Consider the following 22,398-nt stretch of genomic DNA (forward strand, 5'->3'; position numbering starts at 1 on the left):
CTAGTGTTAAATTTCCTGAAGTCTTGCTTGAAGGTCGAGGTACGTTGTGGCCGCGCCAACTCACAACATGAGGTTGCGTCTTTCAGTTTCCTTTCTTGGTATCCCTTCCACCAAAGTCAGTGCCATTGAGGTGACTGCTCATAACAGCAGGGGAAATTATTGGTTTACGTCTCCCGCAGTTCGACAATATTTAACACATCTGAGGTGAGACTTTACCTTCTTTTTCGTGTTGGTCTTTATGACTGATGCGCACTCATGTATCCTAGCGTAACACGTCAGGCAATTAGTTTGTTCAATTTAGTTTGACAACGTTTGATACTGAGCATAACATGTTAGCGTAAACCGCTACCATTCTAATAGCTTACGAGCCTAGTTCAGCACTCATCCTACCCCCACTCCTGCCCCCATCACTGTTCTAGACAACGACGGTAAAAACTACTCCAACTGGGCATCAAGGATGCGCGGTGTCTTGAAAGTGAACCGAATATGGGAAGTAGTTGAAGATGTAGCGAATGGCGGAACCGCAAAACCGCAGGAACACTGATCCTGTCCTTGCAGACTGGCTCGACAAAGACGAGAGAGCGTTTACCTACTTGAGATGCTATGTCAGTGACCCCTGCTTTTCTATGATTCAAAGCAAACCTACTGCTCACGATGCCTGGACAATCAATTCATGGGAAAGAACGACCAGGACATACACTCCCTCCACTCAGCTCTCCATCACTTTCGCTTAGACGACACCAAACCATTGGCAACGCGACCCCAAGGGATGGAGGACGTGCGCATCCAAATCGCACCCTTTTGGAGGCAAAAGCTATCTCACCGCCTTCATCTCCGCAACCCCACAATCCTACCACGCTCTTAAAACCATCGCCCTCATGCAAATGAAAAAGAACACCATCAATTCTGAGGGATATATCGATTCAGGCAAATTAAACCGCCACAATGCAGGGAAGTCAACCGGTTCAAAGTCTAACGCCGCCACCCCTAAGTCAGTAGTCCACTACACTAACCCTAAGTGCGGCGACTTGGGACATATGTTTGAACAGTGCTGGTCGGAAGGTGGTGGATCCGAAGGAAAGAAACCGAACAGAAGGAAAGGGAACGAACAGATTGGGAATTGATAAGCCGCCCCTGCACTCATTTGCGAACAGCGGCACCGTTGCAGGTGCACAGATCCCATGAGGAACTAGGATGCAACTGCGCTTTCTCAAGTCGGATGTACTTAATGGAGGAACGAGATTAAAGAAAACTTGCATTCCGCTGACCAACAAGAACACTATGCAACCTGTGAGCTAGCTCGTACTCCAAGTGCTCTCGACCTGCAGTACCGCCCCAAATGTCCCACCTCGACAGATTCATTATACCATCCCCAAGCGCGTCCTCATGGTCCCAAGTGGGCTCACCAGCACCTTTCATATTCTTCAGGACACCTTGGAGAAAGTGGTCACGCAAGAGGTCATCGAGGGGTACATATCCCGGTTCCCAATGTGGTCTAGTTTGAGGGCCTTGCCTGCAATATCGTCATAGCCAGGAACGAAGGGGATGACAACATGGCCACGCTATTACAACTCATAGTGAGAAGAGACATTAGTAAATAAATGAAAAACATAGCAAACATCAGGATTAACACCAAATTCGTAGTTGTCCCATGCATCATGCAAATCGCTACGCAGTAACAGCACGTTCTGAATCGAGTCAATTTTTGTTGGTCCCCCAACCTCTGCAAGAGGGGCAGGATCTGTGATACGACTTGGGTAGCCTCTATGAGTCCACTAGATTTGTAACGTCAGCACCGCGGGAATGAAAGGGTAACGACGCACCTGGATGTCATGTGCACGTGGAAAAATGTGCGCTGCTTTGAATCGACTATAATTGCCTCTGATCACTGGAAGACCCGAGATGAGGCAACAAGGGTCACGGGCGCGGACTCGCGTTTGGTAGTGCTCTGTCTGTGAAAAATCCGTCTGGTTTGTATTAAATATCTTGTTGGGAGTGTGCAACTTACCTCTGAAGGGGTATTGGAGATGGTTGGGTGGCGGACACGGGCTGAGAGGGTGTTCCAACCGATAGTGATTGGGGTAGCGTCTAAAAGACAATGCATGACAACGCCACGGAATGAATCAACTTGCACGTACCTGGGTGAAGGAGTATGTATGTCCCCAGCTCGGGGACTTCTGCACTTGGAGGACAAGGAGCCCCATGTCGCTCGGGCACGGTCTCATCATAACGAAAAACCACCCAATCTTCGTTTGAGGAGAGAACCATCCTCAGGCAGCTGTAGAGCAACTCCCAGTCCATGATGCCATACTGCCAGAAGGCTAAGACACATGAGGACAACGAGGGCTCAGTGGCTGATCAAATAACGAACTCGACAAAACGTTTCCATCGAAGTCGCGAAGGACAACATCCAAGTTTTGATCCATGGTAAGTGACGCTACGATTATGCCGTATCACCGAACGGGTTTAACGGACATCTCCATCTTGTCGTTGTCTCTCAAATCTCAACGACCGAGGCCAGTCACCTGCCTAGCTTCAATGATGATCCTGCCGCTGAGGGGACTTCTTCCGAAGCACTAGAAGCTTATTCCCGACAGCTAACAGATGAAAGAAAATTAATCTTGGCACTGGACGCTCAAGGGGATATATGCCATAGTTCACATTTTGTAATTCCAGATTGTTTGTGCCGTGTGTCCCATCACTCTACTTTAGTAGAGGCTGGGATCCTGCGTATCCCATCACCCAGCATGGTAACCAGGTTGGTATTAGGAGAAAGGAGAAAACAGCGTGAAATTATGTTCATAGACTTGGAAGGGTCGTAGCACCCCCCAGTTCATCGGAGTATGCACATATATTTCCTTGTGTTTCCCACCTGTTGTCTATGCCCCGAATCACGCCCCCTCCTTCCAGTTTTGCCAATGAGGTGCTTATTCATTTCAGGTTACACTTTACAACGGAAACCAGAAACGCTGTCGCCTCATGCGGATTGAGGGTACATGCGTGCGCATTTTGTAGATAGACGAGATCAGTAGAGGTATGCGTGAATCAGATAAGGTTAAATTGGAGGTGACAGATCGGAGACATTAATGGGAGTGCAGGATCACAAGATGTCCATAATAGAATAGCTTTAATCGTAAAGTAGCGTTCAAGGACTAGGCTTACGTAGGGCACGCGACGGCGCAGAGCGCCATGCCGGATCGAACAATGAATTTCCCTTCCTATTTTCGTCCCGCCTCTGGCGCTTAGGTGCCGATGGTAATGCCGCTTCATCAAGCAGATTCTCACCCCCGATGTCATTCAGACCCTGATCGGTATCAGAGTCTTTCACAGGCAGTATGACAGGTGATATGAGCACCTTTCGTTTAGAACCCCGGCATCGCAGTGCCGACGGACTCTCAGAAATGGAAGATTGGGAAATGATACTGTCGGAGCGGTTGTGAGATGCTTTTTTCTTCGGCGATCTGTTTGCACGAGGTGTGAGCCACGAAACCTCCCCTGTGTTCGGTCGTGCCGTATACGGGCTCAGACGGTCCACGGCACTCGTACTGCCATAGCTGAACCCATCCGCAAGTCGTACAGCACCGAGATTCCCGTTGAGATTTCCTCCACCTGTTCGGAGGCGTCGGTATGTCCCAATTGGAATCCTTTCCCGACGCTTCAAGTTGAACAACAAACTCCTATCGGGCGTCTGGCCACTATCGGAATCCACCACTTTGAACACAGTCATGTCAACCTGGTCATCCAGCAAAGCGGCGTTTAGGACGTCATCCAATTCGATAGGCGAAGGGGGTGGAAGCCCAGAAGCGGCATTATTCTCTGCATTTTGAGCCGAATCAGGGACAGAATTGTTACGTATTGACTGCGAGAGAGATGCACCAGGAAGAGAGGATTGAGGTTGGCTCTGGGCGGCTACGAGGAACAAATCGTCCTAGGAGATGACGCTCAGATGTGACCTTAAAGTGGGAGAAATCTGGAGTGCCCGCCAACTTACGATGTTGAAGTCTCTCCGCGGCTTCCTTTTCTTTTTCCGGACTCTTGTATAGGGCGAAGGTATGTAGAACCCACGCGAACCATCGATGATGGCACTTGAAGTTTTATTGAGTTCCTCGAGGTGGAAGGAGCCTAGAATGGGTTCAGATTTTAAAGGTAATCCCTTCCCGCTCCGCGACGTCTCCGCAGCCTCGGGGCAGGGGAGGCCGGTACTTTTGGAGAATGTGGATGGGCTATTGATGGGCGTATTGATGGTCGAGATCGGGTCGATAGAGGCAGAGTCAGCCGGGTTGTACGGAGGGGAGCCGGTGGTTACAGGATTTACGACTGCAACGCGCGGAGGGATGCCTGTGACTGGATCGACTTCTTCCTCCGCAGTTGTGTTGCCAACGTCTTCTCCTGGATCAGTCTCAAAGGAGGATAAAGAAGTAGCATCACTGCCTTTGTCCTCAACGACGACAGCGAGGGTATCCACAGCGGCATCTGCGACTAACGACTTGCGTGCGGTGGTATCGAAATGGACGGCTGAAGCCCCTTCACCGTCTCTCATGCCATGGGTAAACACCAGCCGGCCGTCTAAATCTTCCGTCAATACTAAAGGGAGTTGTGAGTCCCTCTTTTCCGAGTCTACGTCGGTCTCGCCGGCACGTCCTGGTGGCGAGGGGTTGTGTATATCAAAATCAGGCTCCGAGTCAGAGGGTGACGACCCGAAAGACGAATCAGATAGATTTGCAAAGAAGAGCTCGGCATCATACTCTTCATCTTCGTCATTTTCGGGCCAGGCACCGTGAAACGGAGCCTCGAATGTGTCTTCTTCGTCTTCGTCATCGTCCACACCGGCCTCACCATTTTCACCATTCTCGTCGTCCGCATCCGATGTAGAGGAGTCGTCTGATGAGGAAGAACTACTTGTCAGGACGGAGGAACCATCCATGCTGACGCTCCCGGTACGTCGTTCATGGTTCCAATTGACCTTATCCCATCGTCTACCTCCTTCGGGATTACCATTCCCATTGAGGCGAAGCTCGCGTTCGCGTTCACGTCTCATGCGGAGCTTTTTCATGGCAAGGGTCTCTTCAGCCACAATGAGTTCAGTCTCCTCAGCCTCGATTACACTGTCCAAGTCATCCGAACGTTCAGATGAGGAGGAAGAGAGGGAGTTACCAGAGTCATCCTCTGACGAATCGCTGTCCAAGACGGATGCAGGCAAGAATGTGGGAAATTGGTCTGAAAAATCAGAGAATTCGTCAACGTGTGGAAGAAATTTTTGAGTCAAACGAGTGAGGGGTTGATTGGGTACGCCTGTATTTGACGACTGACTGCCACCACGGTTGGAAAGCCTTGATACTGCCCTAGCTGGATTCCGAATTTGTCGAGACAATTTAGACGGGGCTGCACGAGCATCAGCATTCTTAGATCGAGCAAGTAGCCGAGAGCGAGGAGTAGTCGGAGCTGAAAATGGAACCATGGGTTTATGTGACTGGATGTTGTTTGCTGAAAGTGCCTTGTGTGCAAGAGCATCAGCCTTGGTGAGCCCCCGTCGCCGTTTCGATAGGCCCGACAGAGTGGAACTGGAAGATTTAAAACCAGCGGTCCTAAGCGGTGGGGGGTCAGATGGAATAGAGGAGAGCGATGTTAGGTCGCTTCCTGGAGAATCACATCGCTCAAGCTTGGCCTGAGCTGGTGCATGTCGCGCCATTATGGTGGAAGGAAAGTCTGGTACGAGCTTCTTGGGACTGGTTGACTTGGCGGCACCGCAGACGCATTCGTCCTCACAGGTGACGCACACGTCCCCCAACTCGTTCGCGCCTGGTATGTTTACAACAACCAGCGAGTCTGAAGCAGACGTCACAGACATCACAGTGCTGGTGCGCCGGTCTGGTGTAATGGGATCAGTATTCTGCGAATGCGCAGTCGGTTTTGAGGTGTCTGTCAGGAGAGAAAAGTAAGAAATAGAAAATAGCGACGGTGTTAATTCGCATGGACACTAGGTGCAAGTCGGATATTTACTTTGATTCTTTGCTGGTTTGACCATGTCGGAAATAAATTGTACATTAGTTTTACAGTGAAAAGCTTTCGCGTGGTTATGAGCAAAATTATCGAACGGTCGAAACGTCGACAACGTCGTGATGAGTGAGGACAGATTTTTTTTGGGAAATTTTTGCTTCCGTGCTTCGAACTCAATTGGGCCCAATCTTTGCCTGCCAGTGGGACAGAAAATGCCAAGTATGCGAGTACCGTTGTGGTCCACCCGAATAGCACTAATAGGGATTCAGAGCTTTCACTTGCCCAACAAATTTCCCAGCTAGCAGATGCTGCACCGAAAGGCAAGTTTGTGGCCCTGACGGCGTTTATTATTCCTTCTCTCTTATCCTCTCAGCACAGAGATTGACCCAGAAGAAGACTACCACCACGATGAATCTTCCGATGAGCAAGAGGATGTTGTAGAACGATTACGTGCTGCACGATCCCACTATGTAGACGTGGGGTAAGTCAGCGTCGGTCCCAATTCATGTCACAATTTCACCAGAGATTCCTAGAACCTCTGCGATCCGAAAGGCTCAAGGCGCCCTCATTGATCCTAAATATAAGGGGGTTCGCATCTCAAGAAAGAATGTATTTGATGATGAGGCAGAGGAAGGAGATGATGATGAGAGTGAGGATGAGGACGACGATGAGGGGGAAGGCGAAGGTTCTGTTGCTATCTCTTCTCTTGAAGAAGGCGATGGCAGCGAAATCGGAAGCGTCTTTTCCCATAGCTCGGCTGACAATGATGGAGGGTTTTCGGAACATGAAGGCGTTTCAGACGTACCAGGCAGAGGTGCCTCAGAAGCTCAGGAATCGGAAGGCGTCGACCCGCCACCTACACCCCCAAATGATACTTCCGTAAATTCTCTCCAGGAAAAGTCAGATCTGGCATCTATGCTTCAACACAATCGAAACCAGGACCGGCTTAAGGGTCAGGCCATTTTGAAACAGCTCGTGTGTCTTCCTCTTGCTCCCCAGTACCTCCCTTTACCCCACTGGTACAGAATATCTGGGATACCTTTATGAATGCCCGAATACGGCTACAGAAAGGCACCGTCGTTGCGAACAAGCTACCGAATGTGAGTGGTACTGTTCAGTTAGAACTTAATGATGTCTTACTCGTCCTCAGCCCACGTCGATCAGCGCGTACTTATCTTCAGAAAAGGGAAAAAAGGCTACAGAAGGCTTTCTTGCAGAGGCCATCGCACTGTCGTATGATCTTCTCGACCTACAAACCGTACGCCTTCTCACTGGCGACTCCGCCGCCATCTCTCACATTCCCATCAGGCTCTCCTTAAGGATCATGGCGTCCAAGTCCCTCTATCCAAGCGCTGCAAACTGAATGATGGCACTTCGCGGAACGAAGAAGTGACACTTGCATCAGAGGATGCGGCAAAGCTCCAAGCATCGTGCGTCCTGTCCACCCACCCTCTCACTGACTGAAAGCCTTACTGATATATACAGTGCCCATTCCTATCTACTTGCAACCCTGACAAAGTGGTCTAACAAGATAAACGCCGTCTCGCCGGCGACTCTGCTCCCCACCAAAAAAGCCTCCTTCCGGCATTCAGGCCAGTCCTCGACTCCAAAGACTGCTGTTGAGCTAATCCAAGAGTCTATCGAGGGGAGTGTTGGACGAGCGAAGGCTCTTGGTAGGACGAGAGTCAAGCGTTCACATGGTGGACGCATCGGAGAGGCTGCTGCAGGGGGCCAGGCAGGCGCTGGCGCAGAAGGTGATGCCGAAATCTTTGATGACACAGATTTCTATCAAGAAATGGTGAGGGATGTGATCAGTTCCAAGGCGGGGAAAGACGGTACGTGTTTCTTTTGTACGGCAGCTTGCCACCTGAACTTTCGACTGCTGCCACAGATCTCGCCCCCGACTACATGGAGAGACGAAAAGAGGCGAAGGCTAGGAAGAAAATTGTCGACACAAAGGCTTCCAAGGGACGCAAACTTCGATACCAAGTCCACGAAAAGCTCCAGAACTTTATGGTTCCTGTACAGCCCCGTGGATTGTGGCATGAGGAACAGATCGATGAGCTTTTCGGATCGCTTCTTGGTCGGGGCTTTGGCGGTGGCAGAGATACCGAAAGTACGATGGATATTGATCAGGAGGCAGGGGGAAATGACCGCAGCGGAGCGGTGGAAGAGATGTCGGCTTGGATGTCGGATCTGAAGGGACTGAGGGTATTTTGACATCTCTTGCTGATTATCTATTACCTAGGATCGATGCGCCGTACAAGTCTTATCATCATTTCTATATATTATTATTACGAAGTCATAGAGGCTGGAGTCTTGCCTAATCATCATTATTCTATTCTACATTTTGCTGTATCCAGTCATCGGGATGGTACACAGCCACAAGAATCATGGCAGATTTATACCCTGTGTCGTTCATGGCAGTGATACCGCAGTTTGGCATTAAGCCATTCAGTCGCGCGCTTGCCTGTCTCTCTAAATATAGCGACGACATCACCATCTGTGTTCGCGGTGCCAGACTCACTCTCTCTGCTGTCAATTCGTCAAAGAGCGCATACGGAAGAATAGTATTCTTTCCTGGTTTTTTCGATAGCTATGATGTAACAGCTGCGATACAAGTCGAGCGGGATGCTGATAACGGGGATGAATCTGCTGGAGGGGGTGATAAAATCGAAGGAGACGTGTCGGTGAAGGTGCGTGGGCAAGAGCCTCGTTCATTATGTCAGTCAATACGGATGGCCAACAATTCAACACGAAGCCCATGCTAGGAATCTTTAGACACAGGTCTGTTGCTGACGCAGTCGATAAGTGCGAGCTTGTAATAAGAGATCCGCTCGTGGACATGCACGAGGATACAAATACATCAATATCAAGTGTCCTGCTGGTTCGAATGCACTGCAAGCACGGTAAGGGGTTTCCCGCTCCTTCCCAATTACTAGATCTAACATTATCATACGTCTCACCAGGCATTATCAAAACCCACCGCCTTTCACTGAAAGATCCGACCTCAATCACTCCACACATCCCAGACTCTTCGGATCCTTCTCGATGCAGGATTGTTGTTGGTCCGCAAGTGGTAAAGGACCTGCTTGATCACTTTAGTGGAATAGCCAAAATCGACGCGCAGCTCGAATGGCACTTCGAGGCGGTGTATGTATCTGTAAAGACCGCGGACAGGACTACCAGAAAGCGTCAAGGTTTTGGAGTAGATCCATTCGTCCCATTCTGAAGGATCTAATTAATTTCATCAGATGCCCATATCGCTACCGAGATTAGAGTTGATGCTGATGATTTTGACGTTTATGCTATTCAAGATCCGCCCATTTCCCTTTGTTTCCATCTTCGAGAATTTAACGTGAGGAAATTGGTTACTTCCATGGCCATGAGCTGACTTCTAAATAGGCAGCCACTGCTCTAGCCGATTCTATCTCATTGCCTATAAATATTGTCCTTATGGAACCGGGGAAACCGATTTCGATGGAGATCCAGACTGAGGATCAAGAGTCGCTTTTCCTTATTTCAACCATTCCTGCCGACTTCAATCCTACCTCCACAGTAAGGGGCTCGGGGAAAGTTGCTAGATCTGCGAGGAAACGAAAAAGAGTGGATGAACCGGGCACTGAACCACGAAAGAATCGACCAGATGGCTGGAATATCCCATCTCAAAATGATGTATCTGATCGACAGAGCCAACCACTCGTAAACAGGTCTGGCAGAGGTTTTTTGTTTTCCCGAGTTAGCAAGCGGCGAAGAATTGCTTATATGAAAATGATTTAGACTTCAATGGGGAATCTAACGATGCCTTCAATCCAGACGAAACCTTTGAGCTACAAGATGCGTTCATTCGACCTCGACCTCACTTACAATCCCAAACTCAGCGTTATTCCGTATCGGAAACTTCGCAGCACCGTCCACCGCTATTCTTTGAACCCTCTCAAGGCGAACAGCTAGTACAAACCCAACGCGTCAGGTCGCCACCACTTTCCCAACTAGCCCCAGCTGAGGTACAGCGCATCGTGGACGCCGGACTAGGCATTGAAAACATGAATCCAGAGGAATTTGACGCTCTAATGAACGTCGTCAATGCCTGTGGGCCGGATGACGGCTTGGACAATGCGGACAATCTGGCAATCAACGCAGCGGGCCAATCCTACCGGGTCCCTGATGCAAGAGGGATGCGAAGTGACAACCCAACCCAAGACGACGATGATACGTTCCCCGCTACTCAGATTCCTATGCAATCGCAAGTCTTCCGTGTGGCTGTCAAGAACGGGAAGGTATGGCTCACCTGGCAAACCACTGCAGTCCAGCACTAAGGGGTTCTTTCAGCAATTCAGGCCTCTCTTCGACTGATTGGGTGTTATTCCCTAATTCCTCCCTAGAATTTGCCCATGCTCATGTAATACAACTATTATTGTACAGTACAAGTTAAGTTACGTGCTAGCAGCGCATACGCAACAAATAATGAAATAATTACCCCCGAAAACTACCAGAAAGCGCACCATCCATGGAAACATTGGCATAGATTCTCTAAAGACATCGCTTGCTCGATCAGCTTCCCAACTTGATTTGAGACGGGGAGGACGGCGTCGGGGTTAAAGTCTCGGCCTGCGGCTTCTGATCAGCCAAACAACGTCTCAATACAAGCACGAAGTAATACCATTGAGTTTGTTTTGGACCCGATTATAAACAGCCAATGCTCGATCGTTTCGCACTTCAAGCTTGGTGCCCACTTCGCCCGTCCCTTCTGTGTTGGGATAAATCCAGATAAGACTTGAGCATGAGGACAAGTAATCTACTCACCATTGAAAATTTCCTTCTCGTCGGCCTTCACTTTCCTATTGGGTCCCTGAGCGTACGAAGTTTTGGGCATCTGACCTGTTTCCCAGGTCAGCTAGTCAGAGAATGCAGAAAACTGAAGGGGGCAGTCGCACTTTCAACAGCAGGAGCGTGACGGGCATCCTCCGCCTGCATTAATCGCCAATTGATCAAAGGATCATATACAAACGCTTCAAGAACAGCCATAAGAGAGTCTTTATTGTCTCGTAGGACTCGCATTGTGATTTCGCACGTATTCCGGTAACTGCCTTGAATGCCGCTTACCTGGGGCACAAGGGAGGCTTAGATAACGACCATCCTTCATCGCAACACTTACACCTACCTCCATGGCATGAGTGAGCATTCTGGTGAGTCTGAACGGCACCTTCTCGGGGAATTTGTCACGGTTCATGGCCACCTCAAAGCAATCACCGAAGTCAACATGAACTACTTTTCCAGTGACTCGATGGAGAAGAAGGTTGGAGGGGTGGCGGTCACCGAGTCCAAGGATATATCCAACCATACTTGTAACAGCCAATGACCTAGTATACGTTGAGCGACGATCCAACCAAGCATCCGAATTTGCGCTCTTAAGCCATAGAACACGATAAAGATCTTGACCAGTCGTGTTATCCAGTGCATAATCAAAAACCTCTACTTTTTGCATGACAGTAAGGATTTCATAATCTGGTGCCATCTGGTGTAAAGCGTTAGGAGTGAGAATTTCAGCCCGAGTAATCGCATACCTGAAGCATCAGGCGATATTCGATGTTGAGGAGAATTTTTCGACTGTCACGGTACTCCTTGACGAGGATATGGAGAGTGTCGCTATCCTGAACCCAGCCGAGCAAGCCAGCATTTGGTGCCAGAGGAATGACTGGATACCGTTGAATATGCAAATGCCGTTTGAAGCTCTCCGTATCCACGGATAACAATGTGTTCACAAGGCCAAAGAGCTGCATGACCCGCTCATCTTGTCGGAGGTCTTCGTGACCTGAATGAAATATTAGCTCACGGCGAGTAGAAAAAATAGAGATTATACCTTTGAGAACATATTGATAATCACGTCCATCGCTTCCTTTGATACTCAACCTTCTCGGTCTTTGCTTGGAGGTTATCACAGCGAGAGATGGGGCGAAATTGGCAATTGTGACAGTTTGACGTCCACTGTGGTATGTACCTGCCGTAGCGAGTAAGCCCCGTTCCAAAGGAACCGGACGAATCACGTACCAGGCACTGCCAATTCAAGATTGCGAGCCCTCAGGAGTTCCGGCGAAACATATTGAAGGTCCAAAGTTGTAAGCATTGGAAGTTGCTTCTCAACTTTTTTAAAGACCTAAATGAAAACGAGTCAGAGTGCGCAGTAACTACATGCTGCAACCATACACCATAGTATATTTCCCACGCTTTGTTGATTTCATTGATGTCGCCGAACATCAAGAAGCGACGGCATGCTTCCCGAGCTTCATGAAGGTTCTTCCCAAAGGCTTGAACGAAGGAGGTCTCACGAGTTGTCTCCGGGCCCTGGCACCAGTCATTAGGTAAAGAAGCGGGGGAAATTGTATCACTCACTGCCTCAAGCTTCTCATGAAGTGGCTCCAAAACAGCAATCATGCCCTCAGGGTTCTTGTCGTTGAAGTACAGTCGAGATGCCTCCTCAAGCCCTTCATGCCAGAGTTCCTGCCACAGGATTGCGACGCGTATGAGTTCGTGACTGACTAGGAGAGCCTACGGATGAAGCCTGTCAAAAAGCAGGTTGGAATAATATTCACAAAAAGTGAGCATTACCTGATCGACGAGAACAGGACAATGATCCCGCATACGATCCATGGTTGCCGTTGCCGCAGCCTGACGGGCAGTACTAGACGACTTGGACGCCACAGTGAGCGGGTAGATAAGAGCCTGAGGGTGGGCTTTGCCGACATCATTCAACAATTGATTGATAAGGCGCCGGACATTTTGGCTCGGCGTTTGAATGCGGGCAATGATCTTCATAAATGACGATTAGTAATATACGCACCACTGTTGGGCTGGAATTACCTGTGGCACAACCTCTAACCACGTATCAACAGGTACAGTGCCAAAATTCTCGGCAAGGGCATGATACACCTCATCGTGGGCTCCAAACTTGAACCAAAGGGTCAATAAGCGAAGCGTATCCTGTAGCGAATTGTCGCCTTTCAGCGCAATTGAACGGAAAAATCCTGCTGAAGGCCTGAATTGCGAGAAAGAAGCGACATTGGGGACCGACTGACCGGAGATGGCAGATGTAACGTGAAAGATCAAATTCTTCGGGGCGACTTCATCCATGCGGGCATCATTTTCGAGGAAACCAATGACTTCAAAGTTTGCAAGAGCCCATGCATGCCAAGCTTTGTACCAATTAGGATCAAACTGAGTGGCCATGCGGTAAACTTCCAAGATCTCTTTAATATTGTTCTATGGTGTGGAGTTAGTGGGGTGACACAAAACGACGTTCATCACTCGCACATGTCTCCAAGTTTCCTCCATGGAATATTGCCATTCTCCTTGCTTCAGGTAACATCGAGCCAAGAGATTGGTGTACTCGCTCATCTTTGCTAGGCTGCCCAGCGGGGCTGCCCTCTGAGTTTCGCCCAAATGGAGGCCAAGGTCGTCCGCAAGACGACTGGAAAAAGTCCTCAACCAGGTTAAACTCTTCTCTCGGTCACCTCGAGCCCACATAAATTTCAGATGGGCGTATATGACTGGAGGCGGTGCACGAATACTCTTAGAATGCGCGTTAGTCAATCTTCGTCTGTGTTGGGATTAACATACTCTTTCTTCTTCTCCAATAGGCCCGAGAAGCGAGTTGAGAGTTTTTTCTGCCAACACCATTCGATCAGATTTTCGACAGAGGTTCGCAAATTTAATCCACATCGTGGTATCTTCGTCAGGACTCAAGACCAGTGTGCGAACCTGCAGTATGCGTTGCCACACCTCCACATCCGGTTGGCATCCTTTCAACCTATAGGGATAAATCAACGGGTACAATTGGAAACACATCTGGCAATCACAAACCTCTTCATCCACGTCTTTCGCATTGTGGCCTGTCGATCCGGCTGGTCTGCATTCCTTTTATAGCTGATAATTTCCTCCAGCTCAGACAACATTTGCACCCGCACAACCACACTGTCACACAGGTAAGCGATCGAGAATGCGAAGTCGAGTGGTCTACGTACTTGTACGCCCGGCCATAGCTTTCTCCAACAAGGGCTGTCAACTCGCCATCAAGAAGATCGCGGGCTTTGTTGATCTGGAGCAACGCTTTACTAAATTGATTCCTGTGGACCGACAGTATAGCACGATAGAAGGACCGGTCAGGTGAATCAGCCTTCATCACTGCTATGTATTCATCCATCTGGTCCCATTGATTTAGCGACCAAGCGGCTGCCGCAGCCAATGGAGCTATTTGTCGCTTCTCCTCATTCGTCGAATTCACCCATCGATCCGCAACAGCTTCCGAAAGTTGATCCCACTCTCCAAGAGCATGAAGGCAGCGCATGCGCCCGATCAGCACCTCAGGGGTTGCTTCATGTTCGTCGAGCTTCCGATCATACGCAACTAACGCTTCCTGCCACTTTCCCAGCTTCTCGTACCATTCTTCGTGACGATAAACATCTTGCTGGTCCCGTGCCAGTGTCAGGGTGCCAAAAGCCGCGTCATGAAGCTGCAATTTAGTATTGATATTTATTAGCGATTCAATAATTGACGGCGATGATTCGCTCCAAAATTCGAGTTCCTTGTAATGGAGAGCCTTGGCAAATGCGTGATAATTCATGGCACAATCACCGAGTGTGCGGATATCAATGAGTAGTGCCTTGTCGTCACGCTCCAAGAATTCTGCTAGGCTCAAAAGGAGGTGAATCACATCGGAGGGCGTGTTATGAGATGTCAGGGCTTGTTCAATGGATCGAACCAAATCATCCTGAAGGGATCTCAGTATATCGAGTATGAGCCCAAGGAAGTACCGACCTTGTACTCTTCGAAGAGCTCCGGCCAACATGAGACGAAGGCCGCATTAAAGAGCTCACGAGCTAAAGGTATGTGAGCGTCCGCCAAGGAGACACATGCTCGGATGGCGTGCGAAGGAGACTCCTTCATCAGTTCGATGGCCAACCGGCGTGCCCAATCGTACCAATCGTCCTTCGAGTTAACCTGAGATGTATCCCATGCCTGCTTGAGATGCTGCTGGTTGACCAGCATCTTCCCTTGATCCGCGGGAACTACTAGTTCCACCTTCTGAGACCATCTGGAATTGGCATCAGTCAACCAGTTTCCAGTATACGGGCGATGAATTTACGGGTCAGAAGAATTAGTATCCTGGTGCAGTCGTTCGCCACTCAGGAGTCGCGTCACCATCGCATCGTACTTCGAATGATTAATGCGAGTGTTATGGAGAAGACACTAAGTGCTGGGGGATTAGTATCGTTCACACCGAAAGCATCTGGATGCCACGTACTTTGTTAATCATAGGGATAAAAATTGCAAAATCAGCCCCCAACTGAACAAGCAGAACCCACAGAGTTTCCATGATGGCAGATGACAGTTCCGGAGGAGTGTTAGGATGACTGAGGATACGCACGAGAGGGTGGATAATCCGGGAGGCATGCTCAGAAAAGTTGACCTTCTTGGAGAGACCATCAATGGTTTGGACAGCCGTGATCCTAAGACTGATGGCCGAATCTGATTCAACTACTTTCATGATCACGGGAATGATCAAGTGAAGATACTCTTCAATGTTGGCCCCAAACGCAAACAGAGCATGAAAGACCTTGCTCTGAGTCAGCTGCGTCCTGTCTGTATTCTCTCCATCGAAGAGCTGAGAATAAATGATCAACCGGTTGCATAGGGAGAAAGAAGCAGCACTACCTTCAGCATAGGAGGTAATACCATCGGGATGTAGGGTTTGAATTCAGCATTAAGGGCTCGAGCAATGCTCTCAACCAAAGCCACGATATGTATTTCCGTGTTGGGACTAGATGCCCAGAGTTCAGAAATGAGAGCAAAGATCTCAGGGAGGAAATTGCGAATGTGTTGCTTCACAATCCAAACCAACACAGCAAGCTGCGAGATATTCTGTTCTTGGGAGCGAGTAGACGGAGTGCGGATCGCTGTCAGGAAAGCCGGGATGATCTTCGCTACGTTAGTACGAACTTAGCTCGGTAATGTGTCGCCACCTACCTGCGGTAAGAATGCTACAGATTTCAGGCCCTGTGTCCTAAAAATGTTCATGATAGCTTCAATGGCTGCATTGTGATGGTTGTGGAGTGAGGAATCCTTAAGAACATTGAGAAGTGAACTGATAACAACCGCCTGATAGTATTCATCAGACGAGGAACCCGACGTGCTCAAGGCCACGGCCACATCTGTCACCGAAGTACCTCTCGACGGTTCATTGACCATATCATCGGGGATTTTGGCCTGAGGAAGATGTCAATGAGAATGATGATCGCCTGAATGCGAGGAGCCAAACTTTAGATTGATAAGGATCTAATGCTCCGAGTATTCCGATCACTTTTATCGTATCTCTCCGCATCTGCTGATTTTGCTCAGACCGTAGGATTCTTGTGAGCATGCTCAGCAGCTGCGGATAATCCTTCAATGGATCGATGACGTAGCTTGTGTTCGAGGAGACTTGCCCTAGCGTACGTATTGCTGCATCACGTCTTGGAACAGAAGACTGGTCTTGCATTGTTCGCATTATGATGCGCATGATCGTAGGTAGATGTGGGACCAAATCTTCCCCGCCAACCCTGGCGAGTTCTCCAATGCATGATAACACACTTGTAGCAATAGCTGGATTCGGGTCTTCTGCCTTGGGCAACAAAACCTTGAGCATAGGAATAGTGTATGGTTTGATGAGACTTTCGGCTGCAGAAACCATGCGAGTCAAAAGTTTGGCACTCTCCTCGCGACTTCGTCTGCGCAATCAGGCACATTAGCCAAGGAATGATAGCTGGGGATGGCAAACCTACGGGACCGTCGAATACTCAAGCTCTGTGAGAAGCTGTATAAGGGCTTTACGTAACGAAGGCATAACATATGCGGGGTTGTGCTTCGTCAACCGTCCAATAATCACAATCGCGCGGACACGATTCCGATAATCCTCATCATTGAGCGCAGTGAATAAGGACCGCACATTCTCTGCCTGTGCAAGATGCCTATCGAATCTTTCTTCCAAATTCATCAGGACAGTGGCACGAATGGAAGGATCTGGCAGAAGAGAGGATAAGGGACTGTGTCGATAGAGAATTTATTAGTCATACCGGGATCAGCGACGCCAGCGGTTAGAAGCTTGTCAAGTACCTCTCCCATCACTTCAAGAGCATGATTGCTGGTCTGAAAAATAATGGGGTCGCGGACAAACAGGTGGCAGCAGGCATGAGCCGCGGCCTTTCGTACTTCCGGGGAATCATCTTCAAGATATGGAAGTACGCAGGAGCGAACAAACTCGCTCAAAAGATGGCCTTATATTGCTTGAGATTGAGGAAACGTTGTGAGGGATGCATGGATGCGACTCACCGTTAAAGTCGAAGGTGGCAAGGACATTCAACGCCAAGGTGGCAGTAGCAGTGTTCTAAAGGAGCCATCAGCAGAAGGCCCCGATGATAATTTGAACATTCTTTACCTGAGGAGACCCGAAATCACGGGTTGCTACCGAATAATCATGTCTCACGACTGAAGGAGGATTGAGAGCACCAATCGGCCGATAATGTTGTCCTGACAAAGTTATTGACACGGTCTCCAGTAGCCGTTCTGCATCCAACACAATTTTAGCACACAAACAAAGTATATGGGCATGAGACCACCTTGGATGGTTTTAAGAAGCGGCGGGATATACTCTACGACCATCTTTAAGGCACTAGTTAGCGCTTCGCTCAATCCGTTGCGAAGCATTAAATCCAGTTGATCATGAAGAAGTTTGGTGAGGTTTGGCCCCACGGCGGCTGCCAATAACCCAATGCACTCAAAGACAGCATCCTCTTCAAGAAGAGTGGCGGCCCCTTTCTTCCTAAACTCATTAGTCGATAATGGAAAATGTCCCGATTACGGAATGCTGGCACCCACCCGCGAAGTAGCAACACCTCCTTCACGTTAGCCATTATGGGTTCAAGGAAGGTCTTTATTTCGCTCCGAACGGACAAAGCTATGTAGCCAATGGCTTTAAAGGCTAAAGGTACCGGTTGAAGCACGGGACCGAAACGCTGGGAAAGTGGGAGGCTTACTTATAGTGCGCTCGGAGGGCTTTTTTAGTAATGGAAGGAGATACGCCATAACTTTGTGCAAAAACCGTTCGCTAAATGCTTGATTGTCATATCTGGCAAGGACCGAAAGTAATGAAACGACGGTTCGCTTGATGATGGGATCTTTATGATCTTTGAACCTCAGTACAATTTCGGCATTGGATATGAAGGAATCCGCCATAAACTGAGCTCAGGTTAGCGGGGCACCAAATCGAGGGGCCTGCATCACTTACCATTCCAGCATGGTGTAACATCTCCCTGTATGCCAAAAGCGATCCATGAATGAAGTCGACGGAGGTATGCTTGAAGCCATGAAGTATTTCGTGAACGATTCTCTCATAAACTGAGGCGTGCAATTGCATGCTTCTTGACCCAACGATAATCAGGCAGCTCGCCAACAGCTCCGCTGCAGCTTCGCGCGTGTTGACTTTGGAATCACGCAAGGGTGTCCATATACGATCTAGTACTGGAATAACGTACGGAGAGAAGTGAGTCGCACTGTTCTGCGCTAAGACGCGAAGATTAAGCGTCGATGCATAGCGCGCCAGCTCCCCCCCACTTGTGACATCGTCAAGCAGGCGAGGGACCTCAGCTGGCATGAAACTATCGCCAAAATTCCCGCCATATTTAATAATCTTCCCAAGGGTCTGGGCGGCACGAGAAATGAGGGACCAATCGGCAGTGACAAGTCCGTTCTTCACATATTGGTACAGACGGAAATGCTTCAGAGCCTCACGGGTTTCGCCAGCGTCATCAGATTCGATCTCGAGTATATGGTCTATCGCACACAGCCCTCCTAGTTTTTCAGAGGGATTAAGACTTTGTGTCATTTCAAAGAGTTTGGGATTGATATAGTCGGACCATATCTTGCTCGCGACCTCCGGACGAATTTCAGACATGGTGGCCATAATCTGCAGATGTCAGGGTTACGATAGCCAGAGCCACTAAAAGATGTAGTATCGTACAGCCTCCTTTAGTTGTATCGCCCTCGCATTGCGAGCATCGTCGGCCCTGGATACAATGTTCAGCAAAACATGACAAAGGACATGGACGCATGCGATTAACCTGAGAGGTAGCTGTTTCAGCGACGTAAGAATGGGAACGAAACGTTCGCCATAGACAGCAGCTGACATGCTGGCAGAGGCAATGGCGGCAGTCGGTCAGGGGCTATTCAGTGAGTGCTCCAAGCGCCCACGGGTATTGCCGTGTCATTCATGGCTGGGCCGCAGAGGCGTTCACGCACACACCACGCCAAGTGGGGGCGAAAGCGCGTCACCAAGGCAAAGGTATTATTCTCCTTCTCCAGAGTTCCGAGTCTTTCGTCATGAAACCTTCCACCCCACTTAGGCCTTCACTCGTCAAATTGACCAAATCCAGCTGGTCGATTTATTGCCAGAGAGTCGGGCCAAGTTGGAGGCCCAGCCCGTTGATCTAGAGCTGTAGGCATGCCAGTTTCGGCTGACTTTTCCTTGGGCTCATTGGGACTATGTTTTCAGACCAGGATTAGGCCAGCATTATTGCGTTGAATGCGCAAAGTACTTCGAAAGCGACGTTGCTTTAAAATCGCACTGGAAAGGGAAGGTGCATAAAAGACAGTGTAAGCGGCTTAGGGAACCTGCTTATACCATCGAAGAATCGGAGCTGGCTGCTGGCCTTGGGCGGGAAGGCAAGCGGCCGCAAAAGGAGACACAAATGGAAACTTGTTAGAGATATCACTTCTTCAAGTTTATTAATCTTCCTTGAGATATTATACTGGTGCGGGTCAGTCGAACTCAAGTTCTGCAAGCCAAATTGGAGAGATGACGCGACCATTGTCCTTCCGGGGTCTCGCGGGCTTTAACTCAGAACTTTGTTACTCGGCAACGTTCCTCATTTTTTCACCAATTTCGTGAGATATACCATCGGCGCCTTTCTCCTGTACCAATGGCATTTACTTTGCCCGTTCCTAACTCTGCTAAAGTATCAAGTCCATAACGTTTATGCTCTTGGGACTCGCGGTTATGTGTTGTGACGGAGGCCCCCCGTCTTCTGATGGGCCTCATGCGTGAGTCGCTTCGTCGACACGCCCTCGTCTTCGGTCATATTCTTATGGACTGCAATTGGTTTCCTGATGAAGAGGACAGAAACGTACCTATCATCTTCCCATGAACGCCATCCTCGGTGTTGTCTCCGGCCGGGAAGCTGGCTCGTAGCGGAGCACAACAGTTTAAGCAACTCGAACAGACATTTTAGATGTTCTGCGTATTCCGAAGCAACGCAAACACTCTAGTAAGTTGCCAGTGTGAGTTACCATACAAATGAAATCCATCACATCAGCAAAAGTGGCAGGATTGACATAATATCGGCAGGAGTTTGTGCAGGCAATTTGCCACCATCAATTCGAGCCACCACGACCCACAGCAGTGATTTGCACCCCAGACACAATGTATCACACTTGTGCTTCGCGAATCGGATTGAACAAAAGCCTTCACTCATGTGCTGTTGAGAATCGCAGCATCGGAAAATTGATGCGCAGGACTTAAGGACTGTGTTGCTAAGCAATTGTCCGATCGCTCCAGGTGCTCGGTAACGGTCTGCATGCCAATTCGCTGTTCAGGATCAGGGTTGAGGCAAAGAACAAGGATCTCCTCCGTAGGTTGCATCACTGGAAGGGCAAACGGCGGCTCTGAACGTCCAATAGCCCAGTAGACAGCGAATTCGTTCCTAATAGTGGCATATGGTCGCTGACCGCGGAGTATCTAAACACGGCCGTCGGCATCTAGCCTCAAACCTGCCTTCAAAACAGCTAAAATCATACCTCCATGGCTATACATCCAAACCCCCAGACGTCAGTCCCCTTGTCCCGAAAGGGTTCATTCTTCTCGCACACTTCTGGTGCTATGTATCGCAATGCCTCAAACAGTTCAGTGGTATTGATATGTGTTGAGGTGTCCCATATGATGAAGGAAAGGTCAAAGTCACACAATTGTGGAATGCTCCCATCGCTCACGACAACGCTTTCCTTGTCACGGATGGGTATGGACTAATCTCAATTTGTAACGTAAGAATGACTCACAGGCTTCATGTTGGCGTGTACCACATCCTTCAAATGAAGATAATTAAGACCTTGAGCTATTCCGCAAACCTAGAATGCGACCCCCACGCAGGTAAGTATTAGTTCACAATGCATAAGTTGGATTCATGTACTAGGGCTCGGCGATCGGCGTCTGGATAGCGGCGTAGAAAAGCCTTAACGTCCCCCCCGTTGGGGCATAAATTTTGCTTGCTGTCAATGTACGATGTCCAACCGTGAAGCTTGACTATATGTTTGTGCGCCAGCTGAGACCACACTTTTACTTCGCGAACTAACCGCTTAAATTGAAAGTAAATAGCAGTGATGATGATGCACACATCCATCTGGGCCAACCTACTCGAAGAAATTCGGGATGCGACTCAGAGTCCTCACTCTCGATATTTTTGAAAGACTTTATGCAAACTACGCTCTAGGGAAAGGGGAAGGGCTTAAGCTTGAACAGTGGATCCGGTACACTAGCGAAGAGATACGAGCTTTATTGTAGACACCCTTGTATATTTTCCCAAATGTCTCCCGTCTTTTGGCAGGCCCGATCAAACCGATCACTCCGTCGAGGTTCCTGCCGTCAACTTGCAGCAGAGCCTGCACGACGGCTTGTCGGAAGGATTCCACTTCATCCGACAACGTGGTCATCTCTCTGGAGAGGTGAGAAGGATTGAGGGTGAGGGTTGAGCCATGGCCGCTTGTTTCCGTGGTTGACACTAAACTGGGATGTCAACTGAACCTAAAGTGACCCGAGTTGAGGCACAGTTAAGAGTCCAGTTTGTGTGCGAGTTGAGAAGCGCTCGCGCTCACGATTATCCCAAACCAGTCCCAACCCCGCTCAACACTTGAGGCCACAGCCAGGAAGGAACTGTACAGTTGCTTGCAACGGACATATGGATTAAAGCCGAGTTTAGGATTCGAGTTTAGACTAGTCTAGAGTACAGCTCCGGCCTCTAGAGGCCTGTTCTCGAATTTAAGTAGCTAAACTGACGGTTTAGATCCAGTTTAGATGGCACTTTAGCCCAGTTTAGCTAATCGTGAACCCCCCTATTGATAATTAAATATATCGGCTAACAATAATACAGCATGACAAGCACTGAGCAACAACCGGAATCTGGATAGTTGGTCATGTACATACAGTATGTAAAGCGGAATCATCAGATAGGAGTGAAGGAATACTCTGACCCTGTAGCGAAGGGACATCCTCCAAAACCTCTTGTGATAAGCGTGACATGTCACCCAAAGTGGACACTCAAA

At 49.0% G+C, this 22,398-nt stretch overlaps 7 protein-coding genes across 7 annotated transcripts; 3 read left to right on the plus strand and 4 right to left on the minus strand.

The window, feature by feature from the left end:
• Positions 1–1,234: 1,234 nt before the first annotated feature.
• On the minus strand, positions 1,235–2,540 carry EI90DRAFT_3076774 (uncharacterized protein). Its single transcript, XM_039061676.1, has 6 exons — positions 2,139–2,540; positions 2,009–2,088; positions 1,824–1,952; positions 1,620–1,775; positions 1,452–1,562; positions 1,235–1,422 (listed from the first exon to the last, which is right to left on the minus strand). Exons 1-6 carry the CDS (start codon positions 2,299–2,301, stop codon positions 1,243–1,245), a joined length of 819 nt encoding a protein of 272 aa, XP_038911157.1. The 5' UTR covers positions 2,302–2,540; the 3' UTR covers positions 1,235–1,242.
• A 327-nt stretch (positions 2,541–2,867) lies between these two features.
• EI90DRAFT_3076780 (uncharacterized protein) lies at positions 2,868–6,151 on the minus strand. The gene is made up of 3 exons (XM_039061677.1): positions 6,001–6,151; positions 3,992–5,919; positions 2,868–3,928 (listed from the first exon to the last, which is right to left on the minus strand). The coding sequence occupies exons 1-3, from the start codon at positions 6,023–6,025 to the stop codon at positions 3,146–3,148; spliced, it is 2,736 nt and encodes a 911-aa protein (XP_038911158.1). The 5' UTR covers positions 6,026–6,151; the 3' UTR covers positions 2,868–3,145.
• Positions 6,152–6,163: 12 nt separating this feature from the next.
• On the plus strand, positions 6,164–8,353 carry EI90DRAFT_2977436 (apoptosis-antagonizing transcription factor). The gene is made up of 9 exons (XM_039055912.1): positions 6,164–6,216; positions 6,267–6,317; positions 6,376–6,478; positions 6,531–6,972; positions 7,023–7,097; positions 7,148–7,255; positions 7,306–7,427; positions 7,483–7,832; positions 7,889–8,353. Exons 1-9 carry the CDS (start codon positions 6,210–6,212, stop codon positions 8,215–8,217), a joined length of 1,587 nt encoding a protein of 528 aa, XP_038911159.1. The 5' UTR covers positions 6,164–6,209; the 3' UTR covers positions 8,218–8,353.
• Positions 8,354–8,417: 64 nt separating this feature from the next.
• On the plus strand, positions 8,418–9,777 carry EI90DRAFT_2935541 (Rad9-domain-containing protein; the record flags this gene model as incomplete). The annotated part of the gene is made up of 5 exons (XM_039055142.1): positions 8,418–8,693; positions 8,759–8,906; positions 8,967–9,197; positions 9,252–9,355; positions 9,403–9,777. 5 exons carry the CDS (start codon positions 8,418–8,420, stop codon positions 9,775–9,777), a joined length of 1,134 nt encoding a protein of 377 aa, XP_038911160.1.
• Positions 9,778–10,486: 709 nt separating this feature from the next.
• EI90DRAFT_3245457 (armadillo-type protein) lies at positions 10,487–18,982 on the minus strand (the record flags this gene model as incomplete). Its single annotated transcript, XM_039066558.1, has 31 exons — positions 10,487–10,608; positions 10,661–10,747; positions 10,804–10,878; positions 10,935–11,103; positions 11,162–11,515; positions 11,565–11,812; positions 11,861–11,998; positions 12,049–12,154; positions 12,205–12,342; positions 12,391–12,546; positions 12,607–12,807; positions 12,859–13,022; positions 13,074–13,257; positions 13,309–13,566; positions 13,615–13,804; positions 13,858–13,968; positions 14,019–14,764; positions 14,812–15,088; positions 15,140–15,243; positions 15,299–15,658; positions 15,709–15,972; positions 16,021–16,260; positions 16,313–16,760; positions 16,815–17,052; positions 17,106–17,306; positions 17,362–17,416; positions 17,468–17,595; positions 17,649–17,851; positions 17,908–18,010; positions 18,066–18,267; positions 18,317–18,982. 31 exons carry the CDS (start codon positions 18,980–18,982, stop codon positions 10,487–10,489), a joined length of 6,936 nt encoding a protein of 2,311 aa, XP_038911161.1.
• A 315-nt stretch (positions 18,983–19,297) lies between these two features.
• On the plus strand, positions 19,298–19,790 carry EI90DRAFT_3130351 (uncharacterized protein; the record flags this gene model as incomplete). Its single annotated transcript, XM_039064297.1, has 3 exons — positions 19,298–19,369; positions 19,431–19,522; positions 19,580–19,790. 3 exons carry the CDS (start codon positions 19,298–19,300, stop codon positions 19,788–19,790), a joined length of 375 nt encoding a protein of 124 aa, XP_038911162.1.
• Positions 19,791–20,322: 532 nt separating this feature from the next.
• Positions 20,323–21,991, minus strand: EI90DRAFT_3076796 (kinase-like domain-containing protein). Its single transcript, XM_039061678.1, has 7 exons — positions 21,952–21,991; positions 21,631–21,880; positions 21,494–21,565; positions 21,270–21,434; positions 21,139–21,207; positions 20,881–21,084; positions 20,323–20,821 (listed from the first exon to the last, which is right to left on the minus strand). The coding sequence occupies exons 2-7, from the start codon at positions 21,787–21,789 to the stop codon at positions 20,555–20,557; spliced, it is 936 nt and encodes a 311-aa protein (XP_038911163.1). The 5' UTR covers positions 21,790–21,880; positions 21,952–21,991; the 3' UTR covers positions 20,323–20,554.
• Between the last annotated feature and the right edge of the window lie 407 nt (positions 21,992–22,398).

The sequence above is a fragment of the Cantharellus anzutake genome (genome assembly GCF_015039405.1).
Source record: "Cantharellus anzutake strain C23 chromosome Unknown EI90scaffold_65, whole genome shotgun sequence".
In the NCBI taxonomy this organism is placed as follows: domain Eukaryota; kingdom Fungi; phylum Basidiomycota; class Agaricomycetes; order Cantharellales; family Hydnaceae; genus Cantharellus; species Cantharellus anzutake.

Excerpts from the sequence above, each read along its gene's own strand:
- EI90DRAFT_3076774 (XM_039061676.1), bottom strand. The coding sequence starts at position 2,301 with ATGGACTGGGAGTTGCTCTACAGCTGCCTGAGGATGGTTCTCTCCTCA. Across the intron at positions 1,776-1,823 it reads CACGTGCACATGACATCCAG|TGGACTCATAGAGGCTACCC; the intron begins GTGCGTCGTTAC and ends TTACAAATCTAG. Across the intron at positions 1,423-1,451 it reads ACCCCTCGATGACCTCTTGC|AATATGAAAGGTGCTGGTGA; the intron begins GTGACCACTTTC and ends GGTGTCCTGAAG.
- EI90DRAFT_3076780 (XM_039061677.1), bottom strand. The coding sequence starts at position 6,025 with ATGGTCAAACCAGCAAAGAATCAAA. Across the intron at positions 5,920-6,000 it reads CAAACCAGCAAAGAATCAAA|ACACCTCAAAACCGACTGCG; the intron begins GTAAATATCCGA and ends CTCTCCTGACAG. Across the intron at positions 3,929-3,991 it reads CGCGGAGAGACTTCAACATC|GACGATTTGTTCCTCGTAGC; the intron begins GTAAGTTGGCGG and ends GTCATCTCCTAG.
- EI90DRAFT_2977436 (XM_039055912.1), top strand. Across the intron at positions 7,256-7,305 it reads ATCTTCTCGACCTACAAACC|GCTCTCCTTAAGGATCATGG; the intron begins GTACGCCTTCTC and ends CATTCCCATCAG. Across the intron at positions 7,833-7,888 it reads TTCCAAGGCGGGGAAAGACG|ATCTCGCCCCCGACTACATG; the intron begins GTACGTGTTTCT and ends CTGCTGCCACAG.
- EI90DRAFT_3076796 (XM_039061678.1), bottom strand. The coding sequence starts at position 21,789 with ATGACCACGTTGTCGGATGAAGTGGAATCCTTCCGACAAGCCGTCGTG. Across the intron at positions 21,566-21,630 it reads ACAAGGGTGTCTACAATAAA|AGCGTAGTTTGCATAAAGTC; the intron begins GCTCGTATCTCT and ends CCCTTTCCCTAG. Across the intron at positions 21,085-21,138 it reads TACACGCCAACATGAAGCCT|GAAAGCGTTGTCGTGAGCGA; the intron begins GTGAGTCATTCT and ends ATCCGTGACAAG.